The sequence below is a fragment of the Camelus bactrianus genome, chromosome 11 (assembly GCF_048773025.1).
Source record: "Camelus bactrianus isolate YW-2024 breed Bactrian camel chromosome 11, ASM4877302v1, whole genome shotgun sequence".
Classification (NCBI taxonomy): domain Eukaryota; kingdom Metazoa; phylum Chordata; class Mammalia; order Artiodactyla; family Camelidae; genus Camelus; species Camelus bactrianus.
Window position 1 is genome coordinate 27,229,051 of NC_133549.1, and position 17,811 is coordinate 27,246,861.

The 17,811-nt window shown below is 42.4% G+C and overlaps 2 protein-coding genes and 1 pseudogene across 3 annotated transcripts in view; 2 read left to right on the forward strand and 1 right to left on the reverse strand.

The window, feature by feature from the left end:
- The window catches only part of DENND10 (DENN domain containing 10), a 34,719-nt gene extending 19,712 nt beyond the window's left edge, over window positions 1-15,007 (reverse strand). The window contains exon 1 of one of the 2 annotated variants that reach the window (XM_045506570.2): window positions 14,857-15,007. In XM_045506570.2, the coding sequence (XP_045362526.1) occupies window positions 14,857-14,882 (26 nt within the window). In that variant the 5' untranslated portion in view covers window positions 14,883-15,007. The remainder of the gene's footprint in view (window positions 1-14,856) is intronic. The other variant, XM_045506571.2, reaches the window with a different exon arrangement.
- Window positions 3,787-4,133, forward strand: LOC141579223 (10 kDa heat shock protein, mitochondrial pseudogene; annotated as a pseudogene).
- Window positions 15,008-15,104: 97 nt separating the features above from the next.
- The window catches only part of EIF3A (eukaryotic translation initiation factor 3 subunit A), a 32,638-nt gene continuing 29,931 nt past the window's right edge, over window positions 15,105-17,811 (forward strand). The window contains exon 1 of the mRNA XM_010969864.3: window positions 15,105-15,291. Within this exon, the coding sequence (XP_010968166.2) occupies window positions 15,243-15,291 (49 nt within the window). The 5' untranslated portion in view covers window positions 15,105-15,242. The remainder of the gene's footprint in view (window positions 15,292-17,811) is intronic.

Consider the following 17,811-nt stretch of genomic DNA (forward strand, 5'->3'; position numbering starts at 1 on the left):
ACAGTTACTATAAAACATTAGCTATGTTCCCCATGTTGTATAATACAACCCGGTAACTATCTCACACCCAACAGTTTGTACTTCCCACTCCCCACCCCTATTTTGTCCCTCCTTATCATTGGTAGCCACTAGTTTGCTCTCTGTGTCTGTGAGTCTGCTTCTCTTTTGTTATGTTCACTAGTTTGCTGTATTTTTTATATTCCACATGTAAGTGATATCATACAGTACTTGTCTCTTCCTATCTGACTTATTTCACTTAGCATAATGCCTTCGAAGTCCATCCATGTTAATACAAAAGGCAACATTTCATTCTTTTTTATGGCTGAGTAGTATTCCAGTGTGTGTGTGTGTGTGTGTGTGTGTGTGTGTGTGTGTGTGTGTATACCATATTTTCTTTATCCATTCTTCTGTTGATGGACACTTAGTTTGTTTCCATATCTTGGTGATTGCAAATAGTGCTTATATGAACATTGGGGTACATGTATCTTTTCAAATTAGTGGGGTTTTTTTTTTTTTTTTGGATATATACTCAGGAGTGGAAAATAAAAATAAACTCCAAATGGATTAAAGACCTAAATGTAAGACCAGGTACTATAAAACTACTAGAAGAAAACATAGGCAAAACATTCTTTGACATAAATTGCAGCAATATTTTTTTGGAGCCAGCTCCTAAAGTAAAGGAAATAAAAGCAAAAATAAACAAATACAACCTAATTAAACTTAAAAGCTTTTTCCTAGCAAAGGAAACATTGACAGAACAAAAAGACAACCTACTGAATGAGAGAAAATATTTGTAAATGATATGATCAATAAGAGATTAATATCGAACATATATAAGTGGCTCATACAACTCAACATCAAGAAACAAACAACCTGATTAAAAAATTGGCAGAGGGTGGGCAGAAGACTTAAACAAATAATTCTCCAAGGAAGAAATACAAATGATCAATAGGCACATGAAAAAATGCTCAATATCACTAATTATCAGAGAAATGCAAATCAAAACTACGATGAGGTATCACCTCACACCAGTCAGAATGGCCATCCTTCAAAAGTCCAGAAATGACAAATGCTGGAGAGGCTGTGGAGAAAAGGGAACCCTTCTACACTGCTGGTGGGAATGCAGTTTGGTGCAGCCACTGTGGAAAACAGCATGGAGATTCCTCAAAAGACTAGGAATAGACTTACCATATGACCCAGTAATCCCGCTTCTGGGCATATATCCAGAAGGAACCCTACTTCAAAATGACACCTGCACCCCGATGTTCATAGCAGCACTATTTACAATAGCCAAGACATGGAAGCACCCTAAATGCCCATCAACAGATGACTAGATAAAGAAGATGTGGTATATTTACACAATGGAATACTACTCAGCCATAAAAACCAACAACATAATGCCATTTGCAGCAACATGGATACTCCTGGAGAATGTCATTCTAAGTGAAGTAAGCCAGAAAGAGAAAGAAAAATACCATATGAGATCACTCGTATGTGGAATCTAAAAAAAAAAAAAAACAAAAACCATAAATACAAAACAGAAACAGACTCATAGACATAGAATACAAACTTGTGGTTGCTAAGGGGGCAGGAGGTGGGAAGGGACAGACTGGGATTTCAAAATTTGTAGATACTGACAGGCATATGCAGAATAGATAAACAAGAATATACTGTATAACACAGGGAAATATATACAAGATCTTGTGGTAGCTCACAGTGAAAAAAATGTGACAATGAATATATGTATGTTCATGTATAACTGAAAAATTGTGCTCTACAATGGAATTTGATACAACATTGTAAAATGACTATAACTCAATAAAAAAAGTAAAAAAAAATGGGCAGAGGAACTGAATAGACATTTTTCTAAAGAAGAAATGCAGATGGCCAACAAGCACATGAAAGAATGCTCAACATCATTAATGATCAGGAAAATGCAAATCAAAACCACCATGAGATATCACTTCACACCTGTCAGAAAGGCTATCATCAAAAAAGAACAGAAGTAACAAACGCTGGCAAGGATGTGGAGAAAAGGGAACCCCCTTACACTGTTGGTGGGAATGTAAATTGGTGCAGCCACTGTGCAGATAGTAGCTCCATTAAAATTAATAAAAAAAATAAACCTAACTACCCCCCCAAAAAAACCAAAACAAACACACCAAAACAACAGAAATGTATTTTTTCACAGTTCTGGAGGCTAGAAGTTCAAGAAAAAGGTGTCCGCGTGCTAGGTTTTTCCGAGGCCTCTCTCCTTGGCTTGCACAGCTGCCTTCTGGGCCCCCAGAACACTATGAATTGTATAATAAAAATACAAATATAAATATTTAAAAGTATAGTATACAAAGGTATATATTTATAAATGTTTATAAACGTAAATATTTAGTACATAGATACATTGAATGTACTATATATGGTCCATATCTGTAAAAGTACAGAAAAATATTCAAATGTTAGCAACAGTGGTTTTCTTTAGGTGAGTAAGACTTCAACAATTTTTTCCTCCTCCTATTACTTTTATTTCACAATTTAAAAAGTACTGTATTTCATTGCATCCAAGAGTTCAAATTTTCAAATCTGAAATTGGGATGCATCCTACAATTATAATTGAGAGTTTTTTACTTCCTTAATGGTACATAAAATGATATGCTAAATCATTGATGGCATTTCTAGATTTGATGAAACATGGTAAACAGAAAAAACAAGAAAATATGTTAAATCCATAGACCCCAAATATCCTGCCTTTTCCACTTCAAGGTTACTTGCTGAATCTTACAGAGACACATTTAGCCCAAAATGTGTAATAATTTTCTGTGGCATCTGGGCTTGGGTAATCATTTTCCATTAAATCAGCAAGAATGTACAATCAGTAAACTCGATTTCCCTTGCTCAGTGTGCTAACATTTGCAAAACAGACTGTGACACAGGCTAAAGGCTGGTGGTACAGACTTAACCACAACAGAGTTCTTGCCTGTGACCACCCTGCAGCCGGTGGGTAAACAGAAAAGGGAAGAGGGAAGGCAAGACCAGATCTACTGCTTCTAGGATTTCAGATCTAGAGATCCAAACGTGCGGAAAGAGAAAAAGCCAGGAAGTCCCAGAGGTGGACCGGCCGAGAGCGTCCGGAGTTCATTGCCCCTCCTCGCTCCTGCGCGGGCTGCTCATGCTGTGGGCGGGGAGCCAGGGTAGGCACTCTAAAATACTTCCTTTTAAGAATGAGTTAGGGACGGCCCTCTGTGGCTCAGGTCCATGCGTACACCCTTAGTCTTTGACAAATTCTGGAGACATTCAGAAAATAAACGAGGATGTAGATACTAAAAGAAAGGAGTTGAGGGAAATGATGGTGGATGCAGGGAGGGAAGGATACAGAAGGTTGTGGCTAGGCCCGCAGGGAGTGGGACGCAGGGCGGGGGTGGAGAGGCTATCTTTGGGAAGGTGGGGGAAGGATGACTGGAATTGAAGCCTCCCTCCCACCCCTTTCATAACCGCGTGCTTTCGGACCTGCCAGACAGGTTCTCCAGAGTTAAGGGGAGAAGCAGTGGGTGGAGAGAGGGCAGGCATCCCAACCTTTGGCGATAAGATTGCTGCATTGTTACAGGCGGAAGGAGCTGGGTGTGGAAACAGACAAACTTGAGTTCTAATCCCGGTTCAGGCCCTCCGAGCTGTGAAACCTCAGGAAGGGTGCCTGTCTTCTCAGCGCTTGTTTTCTTGGTGATCAAATGGAGCTAATATTACTTTCCTCTGTGCCTGCCCTAATGAGTTGGATCAAGAAAAATCTTTATGCTAATGTTGCAGTTAAGAATAGCCTTGTGGAGAGTACAACTGAGCTGCCTTGGCCAGGCATCTAGAAAGTTTCTTCCCCTCTTCGGGCGAGTATTAGCTGAAAGGAGCACAGCTGAAACTGTAACCAAAAGAGGCATCATGCTTCCAGAGAAACCTCAAGGAAAAGTATTGCAAGCAAAGGTAGTGGCTGTTGGATCGCGCTCTAGAGGAAGGGGTGGAGTGATTCAACAGTTAGCGTGCAAGTTGCAGATAAAGTTCTTTTCCCACAATATGGAGGCACCAAAGTAGTTCTAGACGGCAAGGATTATTTATTTAGACATGGTGACATTCTTGGAAAGTATGTAGACTGAAATAAGTCACTATTGAGATAGCATCACGTGAAGCTGCCTGTTCCTCTAATGTTCTGAAATCTTTCATCATGTAAATAATATCCATGTCTCTCTTTTTATAATAAACGAATGCCGTCTCTTCCCAAAAAGAATAGCCTTGTGTAGGGGGTCCCTAAGACCATCCCCAGATTCGATGATTTGTTAGAGGGACTCACAGGATTCAGCATATAGCTGTACTCATGGCTTTGAGTTAACAAAGGCAGAGGATTCAAAGCCAAATAGCAAAGGGGAAAGGCACAGGGGGTGATGTCAAAAGGGAAAGTAGGTCCAAGCTTCCAAGAGCCCTCTCCTAGTGGAGTCACACAGGATCCACTTAATTCCTCCAGCGACAAGTTGTGACAGCACAAATGAAATATTGTTGACCAGAGAAGCTCATTAGAGACTCAAGGTTTTTTATCGAGGGCCAGTCACATAGGCACCTTCTGCCCCGCACATACTAAAATTCCAGACTCTCAGAAGGAAACAGGTGTTCGGCACGAGCCCCACTATGTATACGAATAGTTTAGGTGCAGTCGATCACTGGTATCGGTTCTGGGAACAGTGGGAGCTCTCCCAAAATCCAAGTTCTTAGACACCAGCCAAGGGCCTATGTTCCCAGCAGGCTTTTCTAAGGGTGGCGGTCTCCGGCTGGCCTGCTCTGTCTCGTTTGCACAGCCTGCTTGCTCCCTGCTCCCCAGGAAAAAAGAAGTTGTTGGCACTGATGTGGATTTGGAAAATGCCCAAACTGTCTGGGCATGTGGATAAGGGACCCTGATATTTTCCACAGATGGTCCAATGCCCAGGTCTCTGTGAGCCAAACGTGGCTCTTCTTTTCATCTGTTTCCATAATTGGATTTACTCAGATTAGGCCTGTGCAGTCAAGACTTTCTTTCGGGTGGCAGCTCTTTTAAGGGATTCCAGGCCTGCTTGGGGACTGGAGAGTCACCTCTGGAAGGGGATTCAGTCAACTGCCCTGACACTCTGTCCTGATGGTTAACTGGCTTCCAGCCTAATTGAGGCTTCCAGAACATTCCCAAAAGGAAGTCAGCCTCCTTGTGTTCTTCAAAGTTTGAGGACGCTAATTTTGGAAACAGTAGACCCTAGGCCCCAAACAGCCCAGCTTTGGAGCTGTGTTGCATTGAAAGAAGCATCTCAGTAAGAAAAATGCAATTAAAATGAATTCTGACCCTTATTTGCACTTTTCAAAGAAAATTAAAGATGATGGAATCCCTTACCTGCAATGATGTCTTAAAATACTTTTCTCTTCATATTTTAAAAATATTTCAGTTTATTATTTTTAAATGTTTTAATTAAAAAAAAAATCTTGGTGCTGAAACCTGGGATAAACGTTTTGTTTTAGAATTTCAGGAAAGTTGCAGTGGTAATACTGAGAGTTACCATATACCCCTCACCCAGTTTCTTCTATTATTAACATCTTACCTTTGTCGGTTTAGTACGTTTGTCACAACTAGTGAACAGATGTTGATACATTAGTAACTAATGTCCATATTTTATGCAGATTTCCTTAATTTTTATCTAATGTCTTTTTCTGTTTCAGGATTCTATTTAGGACAACCTATTATATTTAGTCAGCATGCCTCCTTAGGGTCCTCTTGGCTGTGACAGCTTCTCAGACCTTCCTGGTTTCTGATGACCTTGATCGTTTTGAGGAGCAGATGGCCAGGTATTTTACAAATTGTCCTTCAATAAGGAGTTGTCTGATGTTTTTCTCATGGTTAGACTGGATTATGCATTGGGGGAGGAAGACCACAGAGGTCAAGTGCAGTTCTCATCACATCGTATGAAACCCTGATCACCTGGCTGAGGTAGTGTTTGCTGGGTTTCTCTTCTGTAAAGTCACTCCCTTCTTCCCTTCTGACTCCTCTCTCCCTTACTGTCCTCTTTTGTGTTTAGTTTCCCCACCCTCACCCCGGGGGGGAGAGGTAATTAGGTATTTATTTATTTACCTTTAATGGAGGTACTGGGGATTGAACCCAGGACCTTGTGCATGCTAGGCACGCACTCTACCACTGAGCTATACCCTCCTTCTACACTGTCCTCTTTGGGTAGAAGTCACTATGCATGGCCCATACCTAAAGAATGGAGGGTTATGTTCCACTTCCTTGAGGGCGAAGTATCTACACAAATTATTTGGAATTCTTCTCCACGGGGAATTTGTCTATTCACTTGCCTTTCTTTTTTATTCAATCATGTATTTATGTCAGTGTGGACTCCCTCATATTTTTGTAAACTCTCTTATTCGTCTGGTCCAGGTTCTTCATCTCTCTCCACTCTCCTTACAAATAACCCTTCCTGTTACCTTCGTCTTCTCTCCTCTTTCCTTCTCCCGACCCCCACCCATTAGCCTTCTCCCTACTCCTCTAGTCACCTCTCTCATTTTAGCCCTTGCCTACTTGAATCTCCTACCCAACTTCTCCAGCTGTTCTCTTGATTGACTACTTCATGTACTGAATAAAGAATAAGCAGAAAACAGGAGGAGAGCAAAGGGGCAATGCTCATTAGTCAACATCAGTATAGTTTAGCATTTGAGGGGGCAGAAGGGGGCTGTGAATATTTCAAGCACTGATTATTTTATCCATCTTGTGTACATATGTGTGGCAATGATTTCTAGAGAGCTTGCGTCAGGGACTGTGCTAAGAACACATATGTAGTATCTCATCTAAACCTAACACCCTCATCATGCTCATTCCATAGGTGATAAAACTGAGGCTTAGAGAGATTATTTACCCAATGTCAAGTAAAATGGCAAAGCTGGGGTCTGAAGCTGCATCTGACTCCAATCTGGCATGCTTATAGGAAGAACTGAGATGTATTTATAACCCTAGTTCCCTAGGAAATAAAACATACTCCCAGTTCTAAAAACACCAGTGTGGATTATAATAACATGTTCATAATCTCAGAGTCTCAACTCTCATGAGGCTTTTGCTCAAATCATCTGAATTTGTATATTTAGACCTTACACAGTCTTGCCTTTTCCTCCATGGAGGTGTACCTCAGTGTTCACTTCCTGCAAGGCAAAAAAAGACTCCGTAGTGTTTCATTCTTTCTCCTCTATGAGTTAATATGGAGAAATCTGTTAAGATCTCTGTATTCGTTTTCTCTTGCTCTGTAACAGGTTACCACAAACAACAGCTTAAAACAAGACTCATTTATTAGCTCCCTGTTCTGTAGATCAGTGTGACTGGGTCTCTGTTCAGGGTCTTGCTGGGCTGAAGTCCAGGTGATGGCCAGGCTGCATTCCTTTCTGGGGACTCGGGGAAGAATGTGCTTCTAAGCACATACGGTTGCTGATAGAATTCAGTTCCTTGCAGTTGTAGGACTGAGGCCTCTGTTCACTGGCTGGCTGTTAGCTGGGGGTGGGGATGAGTGGGGAGGCTGTTCTCAGCTCCTGGAGGCTGCCTCTGGAATTATTTTTTTTGGTTAGAAAAAAATTTTTTTTTGAGGGAAGGTAATTAGGTTTATTTATTTTTTGGAGAAGGTACTAGGGATTGAACTCAGGACCTTGTGCATGCTAAGCATGCACTTGCCTCTGGATTTTTGCCATGTGGCTTTCTCCATAAAGCTTCTCATGCTTTGAATCTCTTGCCTCCTCTGCCTCTGATCTCTAGACCCCGATTTAAAGGGTTCATGTCATCGGTTAGACCCACCCAGATAACCTCCCCTTTTTAAAGTCAGCTGTGGTGTATAACATGACTTAATTGCAGGAGTAACACACCATTACATTTACAGTCCCAGGTATTAAACAGGATGTGTATACCAGGGAGACGGAGTCTTGGAAGACATCTTAGAATTCTGTCCACCACGGTCTCCATTCCTTTATTTATTCACACATCACATATTTCTGGAATGCTTGCCCTGTGCTGGGCGTAGTTCCAGGAGTTGGAGATGCAATGGTGGACAAGACAACTTGGTCTCTTAAAGCTTACTGTCTAGTGCAGGAAGAGGGACGGTAACCAAGGAAACAAAGAAAACTCCCAGTTAGTGCTGAATGCTCTGCTGAAAATTAAACCAGGCTGGTCTTCAGATTAGACTGAGTGGTCAGGAAAGGGTTCTCCGAGGAGGGACTGTTTTAGCCGCTCCCTGAGATGGTAACACAATGACAAGATCCATGGGAAAACTGTCTAACATCCACCAACCTGAGATGAAAGCCGACCTGTCCCAGGGTTCCTTCTAATCATGTTTAACCTCATTTCACAAAGAAGCCTCTTTTCGAACCACACCCAAAACCACTGTGCAGTGTCTTACTCTTTCTGCTTCCTTGGCTGTAGTTGGCTTGTGTAGCTTTGGGCATAATCTCCCCACTTCCCAATAGGAGCTGGGCTTCCTGGCATGCTAACAACCACATGTGTGAGCACGTGTGCCAATTCCCACAAATAAGCCCCTCCTTCTCCACTCAGCCTTCTAGAATCCAGAAGAATATTAACTGAAGACTCCTGAGTATATGATGCATTTTTCCCAATAAATAACAAGTATTGCCAGGACGTGTTTCTGCTGAAAATAAACTCATCTTTTTTTTAAAATACTTTTTTGTGGGGGGAGGTCATTAGGTCTATCTAGTTATTTATTATTATTATGTATTTTTAAAATGGAGGTACTGGGGATTGAACCCAGGACCTCATGCATGCTAGGCACGTGCTCTACCATTTGAGCTACACTCTCCCCCAGAAAATAAATTTGTCTGAATCTGCATTCCAATGTTCCTGCTTTACATTCGCAGAACCCAAAGACTCAGTGAGAACGGTCTGGCACAGGCACAGTGCACTGACATCTGCCCTTGGTTTAAAAGATTTCCAACCCCAGCCGGATGCTTTCATGGTTAAGAATGCAAGGCCATGAGGTTTTAGACCCTGTTTGTTATCATGCAGCTGGAACCACCAAGGTGCTCTGAAACAGACACCGAGCAAACACTTCCTGGGTGTGACCATGTGCCAGGCACTGTCCAGACACAAAGATGAACAGTCCCAGCCACTATCTTCAAGGGACTTCCAGGGTCATAGAGGAGACTAAAATGCAGATCAGGAGGCTTTCCTTAACCAGTTGTCATATATTCAACAAATGTTTATCGAGTGCTTACTCTGTACGAGGCACTGTTATTAGTGCTAGAGATGTAGCAGTTGAACAAAACAGACATAAATCCCTGCTCTCAACAAACTGATATTCTAGAAGGATAGACAATTGAGAAATAAATTCATAAAACGTATCAGAGATCAGACAGTGATAAATAAGTACATGCTATGGAGAAAAACAGAGAAGGGTTCTAGAAAATATGGGAAGATGGGACATTATTATTACTTTAAAGAGGTGAGGGAGGACATCACTGGAAAGGAAACATTGGTGCGGCATGGGAGGGACAAGGGGAGGGAGCGGGTAGTAGGGCCTTGCAGGCCATTATGAGGACTGACTTTTACAGAGTGATCTGGGGGCTATAAGAGGGTCTTGAATAGGGGACTGACATGATTGCCTTGCTTTTGTTTTAAAAGCACCCTCTTCCTTGCTACGTGGGGGAAAAAGAGAAGGGAGCTAGGTGAAAACAGACAAGCTAGCAGGTGAGATAACTTGTTACTTCCCCACGGGTGTAGTGGGAAATTGTTTTATACACTCCAGGTGAGACATGATGGTGACCGGGACCAGAGTGGTAGCTGTGGAGGTGGCAGCTGTGGGATTTGGTGATGGGTTGGTTGGATGTGGGGATATGACAGAAAAGGTGGTGAAAAGGATGTTTTCAATATTTTTGTGGCGTAAGCAACTAGAAGAATGGGGTTGCCATTATTCACTGGGGGAAGATGACAGGACGAGCAGGTTGGAGTCAGAAGAGACCAGGAGTCTGGTTTGGGGCAGGCTGAGTATACGCTGGGTGTTGAACATTTACAGATGTGTCAGCTAGACATCCAGATGTGAGGCTGGCTTTCAGGAGGGAGATCAAGTGTTGGTGATACAACTGTGAAACATAAGCACAGATGGGATTTCTAAAGCTATGAGCTGGCGTGCTGGGTACTTCCGCCTTTACTGCAGACATTGTTGCATAATAAATTGGCCATAAAGCAATTTTGCTGTGAAGGATACAATAACTGGTTGACAGTTTTTGGCTTGACAGTTTGCTTTCAACTGGTTCAAATGCATTAGCATTTCTTCCAGTTAGTGATGTCGTTGATGGCTTTAACAAGCTGACAGATAATGTCCCTCTTCTACTTTTCATTATTTTACCTTTTATGGCAAAATTGCCTATGGCCAATTAGTTATGTTGCAAAAATATTTGGGGTAAAATGCTTGCAACAAACATGCCCACAGCAAAGATGCTTATAGCAGAAGTACCTGGAACCATGAGCTAGAACCAAGAGATGTAGTTAGAGGAGGGAAGAGGTCCAGGAGATGACCCCTGGGACTTTTCAACCTTAGAGTTAAGAGAGATGAGGAGTAGACAGACTGAGGCATGCAAAGCCTAAAATAATTACTCTATGGCCTTTTATAAGTGTGCCAAGAGTCCTGGTCTAGACTCTAGGGTGTCACCATATGTGTCAGTGGCTGAGGTCAGGTAGACAACACAATTGGGAAGCAGGTGGCCAGAATACTGGCAGGATCATTTACATGGGTACAGAGGCCACGGATCATTATGATGGTAGTGTTGGACAGAGTGATAGGGAGCCAGATCTGAGTCAAGAAATGAGGAGGTGTGACCCGGGATGTGAAGATGCCTGTAGAGAGAGGACTGTGATGTGGAGGAATCACGTGTGGCCTAGACTGATGTAAGCATCAAAACTCAGAACTTAAGGAGGGGAGAGAGAGAGACAGAGAGAGACAGAGAGCAAGCAAGCTCTGGAAGTAGCTAATGGGAAGAGCTAGTCAGTCACTGATCCACCTCCAGGCACCAGTGGTTGGAGGGAGGAACACAGCCACCCTTGGACAGTGTTGCAGGGGCAGCAGCGCTCAGGATTGACTGGGGTGATGGAGTTAATGGTGGCCTGAGCAAAAAGCACAGGCACTGGGGACGTTAAGTCAGGCCTGGCTGGCAGGAAAGGCTTTGTAGAGGACGTCTCTGAGCTGAGGCTTGAAGTATTAGCAGGAGTTAAGTCAGGTAATGTTGGGGGAGGGGATGGGGGAAGGAAGGGATATATATGTGTAGGAAAGCATGATATCTTTGAACACTGAGCTCAGAAAATCATGAATGAACTTCAGCACAGCCAAAGATTTAGAACTGGTGCAATTAGAAGCTTTAGGTGAGGAACATGATTGTTTCTTCTTTAATATTTGCATGCTGGGGCTTAGGTATACTGAGCACTCTGAGCTCTATGAAGGAAACAAGACACACATTGGGCTTTGAACTTGTTACTTCCCCATGGGGATAGTGGGAAATTGTTTTATACAAATCTTTACATAAGGATTCGTTCATATCTCGCTCCATCATTTTTTGAGAGCATCCTGTCTGCCCAATGCTCAGGCCATACAGTGGTGAACAACACAAATATGGTCCTTTCCCTCTCTGAGCTTATAGTCTGCAGGCAGTTACTTTGAAGTATGGTCAGTGCTAAGACGATGTTATTGGTGATCAATGCCTTGGCCTCTAAACTCATCTGGGGGCCAGGGAAGAATTCTGGTGGAAGTGATGTTTAACCTGAAGGAGAAATAGGTTGCTGTTGCCAGAATAAGGAATGGGTAGTGGTGAAGAATTTTCAAGTGAACGGATGGCACGCATTGGGTTGGAGGTGGGAGAGGGCTATTTAAGGCACTGAAAGACATTGAGTGTGGTGAGAGATGGACCTAGAAGAGATGATGAGGGCCTAGACTGGCATCTCTATCTCCACTGAGCTTCTGGTGAGTGTTCCAAGCCTTCCGCTCTCTACACTGCAACGTCCAAGAAGGCAGGAACCAAGTCTGTCTTGTTCATTGCTGTGTGCTACCTCCTGAGCCTGGCCCATGGTATTGGCTTGTTGATAATTGTTGAATGAACGTGTACCTGTGAACGTTGGTCTACCTCTGAAATTTATGTTCACCAGTTCACCTTCATTACAGCATTCTTATAAACAAAATAATGAATGTGAAAGTGTTTTGTAAGCTGTAAAACAAGATACTTGTTTTAAACCTGTAAGATATTATGTTGCAAATATGTATAATGCAGTACCTTCAATTGTGCCCTTAATAACTGTTTGAGAATCTTATTTATTCCACTCAAGTCGGAAAAACCCTCCAAATTACTGCATTAGATAACTTATCCAGTCATATATAGTACAAAAGTGGCTTGAGGGGAAAAAAACTTCATCAGCCTGATTACTTCCTTTTGCCACTTCCTCAAGTGGCTTTTAGCATATTCAGGTTGCTTGTTTTCTACTAACTGAACGCTACTCAACAGCAAGTAATTATGCTTTTCTCCAGGCCCAGAATAGATCCTATCTTGTCCCTCATTGTGTACTCATGTATCTTCACCAGTGAATCATCATCTCCTTGAAAGTAGGCATTTTGCATCTTTTTATCTCCAGCATCTAACTTTATGGCTGCTTGCTAGAACTGAATACCTGATAGTTGGACTTAATAGATAAATTTATCCTGGAAATTGACAGTATACCTTTACTCACTTAAAAACATGGTAATAAACTGTAAATAATTTTATTCAATGCACTTAAATGATCACTGGCTATTATATCACCAAATGCTTCATAGTCTTCCCTTGGTATCTGCAGGGGATTGGTTCCAGCCCCCACCACGTACCAAGTCTGTGATGCTCAAGTCTCATATAAAATGGCATAGTATTTGCATGTAACCTACCATATTCTCCTGTATACTTTAAAAATTAAAAAAAATTATTTTTTAAATTGAAGTATAGCTGTTTACAATGTTGTGTTAATTTCTCATGTACAGCATAAAGATTCAGTTATACATATATATTTTCATGTTCTTTTTCATTATAGGCTATTACAAGGTACTAAATATAGTTCTTTGTGCTATACAGAAGGACCCTGTTGTTTCCTGTATACTTTATTTTTTTCTCCCTTTTTTAAATTGAAGTATTAGTTTCTAGTGTACAGCATGATTCAGTTTTATATATATATACACACACACACTGTTTTTTTTCTACTACAGGTTCCTGTATACTTTAAATCATCTCTAGATTACTTATAATACTTAATGCAACATAAATCTACATAAATAGTTGCCAACAACAAATTCAAGTTTTGCTTTCTGGAATTTTTTTCCTGAATATTTTTGATCCACATTTGGTTGAATCTGAGGATGCAGAACACCACGGGTGTGGAGGGTTGACTATACTTCCTAAATAACTTCAAAGAGAAAAGGATGAAGATACAGAAATATTGGATTTGACTTTACCTCCCAATTTTCTAGTATTTTTATTGTTTTTAAGTCTACCAAATAATGAATAATAATCAATAATCATTTTACCATTTTTCTTTGTGATATGACAATGGAAAGGTAAGAATGTTGGAAAGCTTTCCTGATATTTAGGCCAGGTTTCCTTTTATTTTATTCTGTTACATCTCTCTATGGCCTACTCAATAATTTTCTATCTATAGCATCTAAAAGCTCTATTTGCTCTTATGTTTAGCTCTTTAATTTTGACTTAATTATTATACACACAAAGAAGTCTCTTGATCTTGCCCCATAAAACAGTTCCTGCAGCTTCTTAGTACTTATTGCTCAACCCTGTCTGACTCGTATTTTTTTGAGGAGTAAACTCAGACATTTACAGTGGCCTAAGCATTTTGGAGGAAGAACTCTCTGAAATTAATTTTAAAATAACCTGTTTTAGAATTTGTGATTTTTTTGGTCTATATCTGCATTCTTCAAATTTTCTTTCTTCAAAGTGATAAACTTAAAAACAGAAAAACCTCTTTGCTGAGGCAGAAGGAATGAAGGGGAAATGCTTTTTGTGTGTATGTAATGTAGTTTCCTCATTCATTAATGTAGTACTCTCATTAATTCACATACCACACCCATTATTACAAAATGTGTAATAAATGTGCAACAATTTATTCCTCTGCTGCTTTCTGAATTTTTCTTCTGAACACATCTTAATTTCATACAAGGTACTGAGTACTCAGATTCAGTTTAAATGGCTTTCAAGTTCTAGATATAATAGTTAATGTTTGAACATTAAAATTGTTAATCAATAATAAAAGACTGTAGCAAAGGGCTTGTTATAAATTGATTTTTTTCCTAACACTCATTTTCCTTATATTTGTTTGTGATGTGTGCTGAATATAAAGGCGACAACATTCCTATGTATTTTCAAACATTTTGAGGGTCTGTTCTGCTGCAGGCACCCCACCCCCCAGCCAAACTGTTGTCCCCAGTCTGTCCCCATCCCTCAAGTCTCAGCTCAAAACTCGCCTTCTCTGAGGGCAGGCAATCTCTGTCACCAACTTAAAAATTCTGCCTAGATAAGAAATATGCTTGCCTATTTGGTTATTTATTGCATCCCCCCTCCCCATGCCAGTCCGTCATGTGACAGGTCACCACTATCTCCCAGTGATGACTATCGCTGGCCTAATGATACCTGCTGAATGCATCTGTGTTAAATGTATAAATTCGGCATTTTCACTCAACGAAGACAGGCCATTCCCTAGGCGATGGGACCAGATTGTAACTTTGCATAACTCCGCACAAATCATGTTCAAGATTTATCTGTGCAGGCGCCTGCTTGCTGCCCAGACAGAAGCTCTGACCCAAATCTCACCTTTTCCACCCGGAGTCTCGCTCCATGTGCGAGGGGCCTGAGAACCGGCTCCCTAAGGTTTCCCCGCGGAGTCCCGAGGAGGCACCGGAACTCGAGCAGGACGCCCACCGCAGCCACGTCAGCAGCCACGCGTGACGCCAACGCGCCTGCGCGCGGGGAGGGGCGGTGCGCGTGCGGAGGCCCGCCCTCTACATCCGGGGCCTGGGCGGCGGCGGCGCTGCCGTGCGGGGGTCACGTGGCCTCTTCCTTTCCGTCTCTGGCCGGCTGGGCGCGGGCGACTGCTGCCGAGGCGCGTGGAGCCTCGCGCTGCTTCCCTTTCGTCTCCTGTCCCGGCCCGGGCCGCTAAGGAGTTCGCTGACGCCGGGTGAGCCGAGCCTGCCGCCAAGATGCCGGCCTATTTCCAGAGGCCGGAAAATGCCCTCAAACGCGCCAACGGTGAGTAGGGAATCAGGCAGCGCGGGGCTGGGGCGGCAGGAGGCCTCGGAAGTCGAGGGGCCCGGCCTGCTTCTCGTTGCTCCTCCGCCCGACTGCGGCCAGATAGGAGGCCGATGCGGCCTGCCCTCCGCCGACCCAGTCCCTGTTTGGGCATGGTTTCCTTTCTCTCTCCAACCGACCGGGGAGTGGGAGGCGCGGAGCCAGGAACCGTCGCTCTGGGCACCCTTCCTTCCTCCGCTGCCTCCTGGTGCCTCTCGGGGGCCGCAGCTCCGGAGGCAGGCCTACCCGGGCCCGAGCTCCTCCCCTCCGTCCACCTCCGCTTGGCCCTCCAGACCACGGGGCTTTCTGCTTACGCCCCGCGCCCCCGGCCGCCATCTGGGAGTGCCGGGGAGGAGGAAACATGGCTCCCTCCGGGGGACAATGCACGCGAGAACCTCGACTCCACCTCCCGCCGGGGCCGGGAACCCGGCAGTCCTACCTCCAGCCGTCCCGCGGACACCTCCGCCCCCCAGATCCAGCGCCACGCTTCGCGGGGTCAGGGTCCACTTACCCTTCCCCTCCAGCCACTGTCTCCGTTTGGGGGACTCGGATCCGTTTAACATGTTTACTGATTTTTTCTGGCATTGATTATTGGCTGCTCAAAAGCCTGTTCCGACTCACAGGAAGTTGGGGCAGAGTTGATACTATAAGAGGGACTTGAAGTTCTCAAACGTACCGAAAGTGAGGCCTAGAGAGACTGGTTTGCCCAAGGTCACTCTGGGAGTTAGTTGTTGAGCTAGGAGACTAAAGCCAAGGTCTGTTAACTTCCAGATCAGTCGTTTTTTTTTTTTCATCACAGCGCCGCTGCTTGCGATTTTTATTTCCATATGTGTACTTAAGCCACGGGCGCTTTTGGGAAAACTTGTGTGTGTCCTGGTCTGTTCAAAAGGCATTTATTACGTTGGCATTATGGGGTTGCCAGTGTGTCGTACGTGTCTCTGGTCTTTAAAAACTTTCTTATTTAGGGTTCATGTGTTAGGGCGTCCATCCATTGCTCTTATTTTCATCCTTCCACCTGAAACTGGTTTTGAGGTTTATCCATGTTGTAGATGGATATGCCATGTATTTTAGTTTTATGCTTGCGGAACTTATTTTGTTAGCTTGTTTGAAAATTCTCTTACGAAAAGGTCAGTTTCAGTCAGTACATAAAATTGATACTACTGATACTCTGTCCGGGCCATAGATGTTTGTCATATGCTTGTTATTTTAACTAAAAGTATCAGTTTCAGGGAGAAGTAAGTCTGTGGAATCGGATAGTACCACATTCTGTGCAATAGAGTAAGTCTTAAAAAAACAATCTACAACTACAAACTACAACTTTGATCTAATTACCACTCAGTCTAACCCTTTAATGGTTAGAACAGGCAAGAAGTTTAAGAATGTTGATTAATTTATAGGAAAGAAACTAGATTGAAATGGGAATTTATCCCTCCAAAATAAACTAGTAAAGTTAGAAAAATTTTTTTTTGATGTTTTGAAACTTAGAATTACATTGTGTAACAAGTGACTTGGGTGAAATTACTGTTCTAATCGCTACTGCAGATCTGTTTTACAGTCATTTGAATGCTTTACCAACAGGCATTTTTTTTCTCTCATTTTAATAGGTTGAAGCACTGTAATCTCGATGGCCTAAATATTACACATTTGATGTGTTCAGGCTTTGTTTAATTCACTCCTCCTGAATCTTTATATGAACTTTTTCAGTAACTTTTTAAAATTAGAAGGGTTATATGATGCTTAACAGATGTTAAATCTTTTCTCACAATTTGTAAGTTGAAGTAGATTTGATTCATCAAAGGCAATTTGGGGAAAACGTCTAAAATTAAAGTAGGCAAGATGAGAAAGGGTTACTGGAGTGAGGGTGGAGACTTGAAATTTGTTGGTGCAGTTTTTGAACAAGGCTGTACTGACTCCTTGCTGCAGCCCTGTTAAGCTGTAGGAAGGGTGCGTCTATGGTAGAGATGCCTTATCATCAAGCAGTAATTTCTGTACCTTTAATCCCTTCTTAGTATCAAAGTGAACATAATGGATGGCACATGGCATTGCTTTCAAAACTTTAAACAGGATGATCAAAGCACATTTTATTTAATGGAAGCAATATTGTTTTATCTATAACATTTGTAATCTTAATCACCTTTAGACCTCATCCATTACATTATCCTAATAAAATATGAATAAATTTTAAGTATGGAATAGTCTTTCAAAGTCACCCTGAGTCTGTATATCAGAGCAGTATTTTTGGAAACAATTGTAGTAATCATCCAAGAAGGTGAGAACTTGGCCTAGGAGTTACAGACCAGAAATTCATACCCTGGAATCATTTGGAAAAATCTCCCTTTTCCAGATTGTGTTGTTAATGTTGCCAGATTAGTTGCTGAGGACCCTATAACAGCCTCTTAATTTACACTCAACAACCAATGCCTTAAAAATAAAGCTGTTACTAAACTCAAAAATTGTGTAACATTATAGTTGATCTACTTG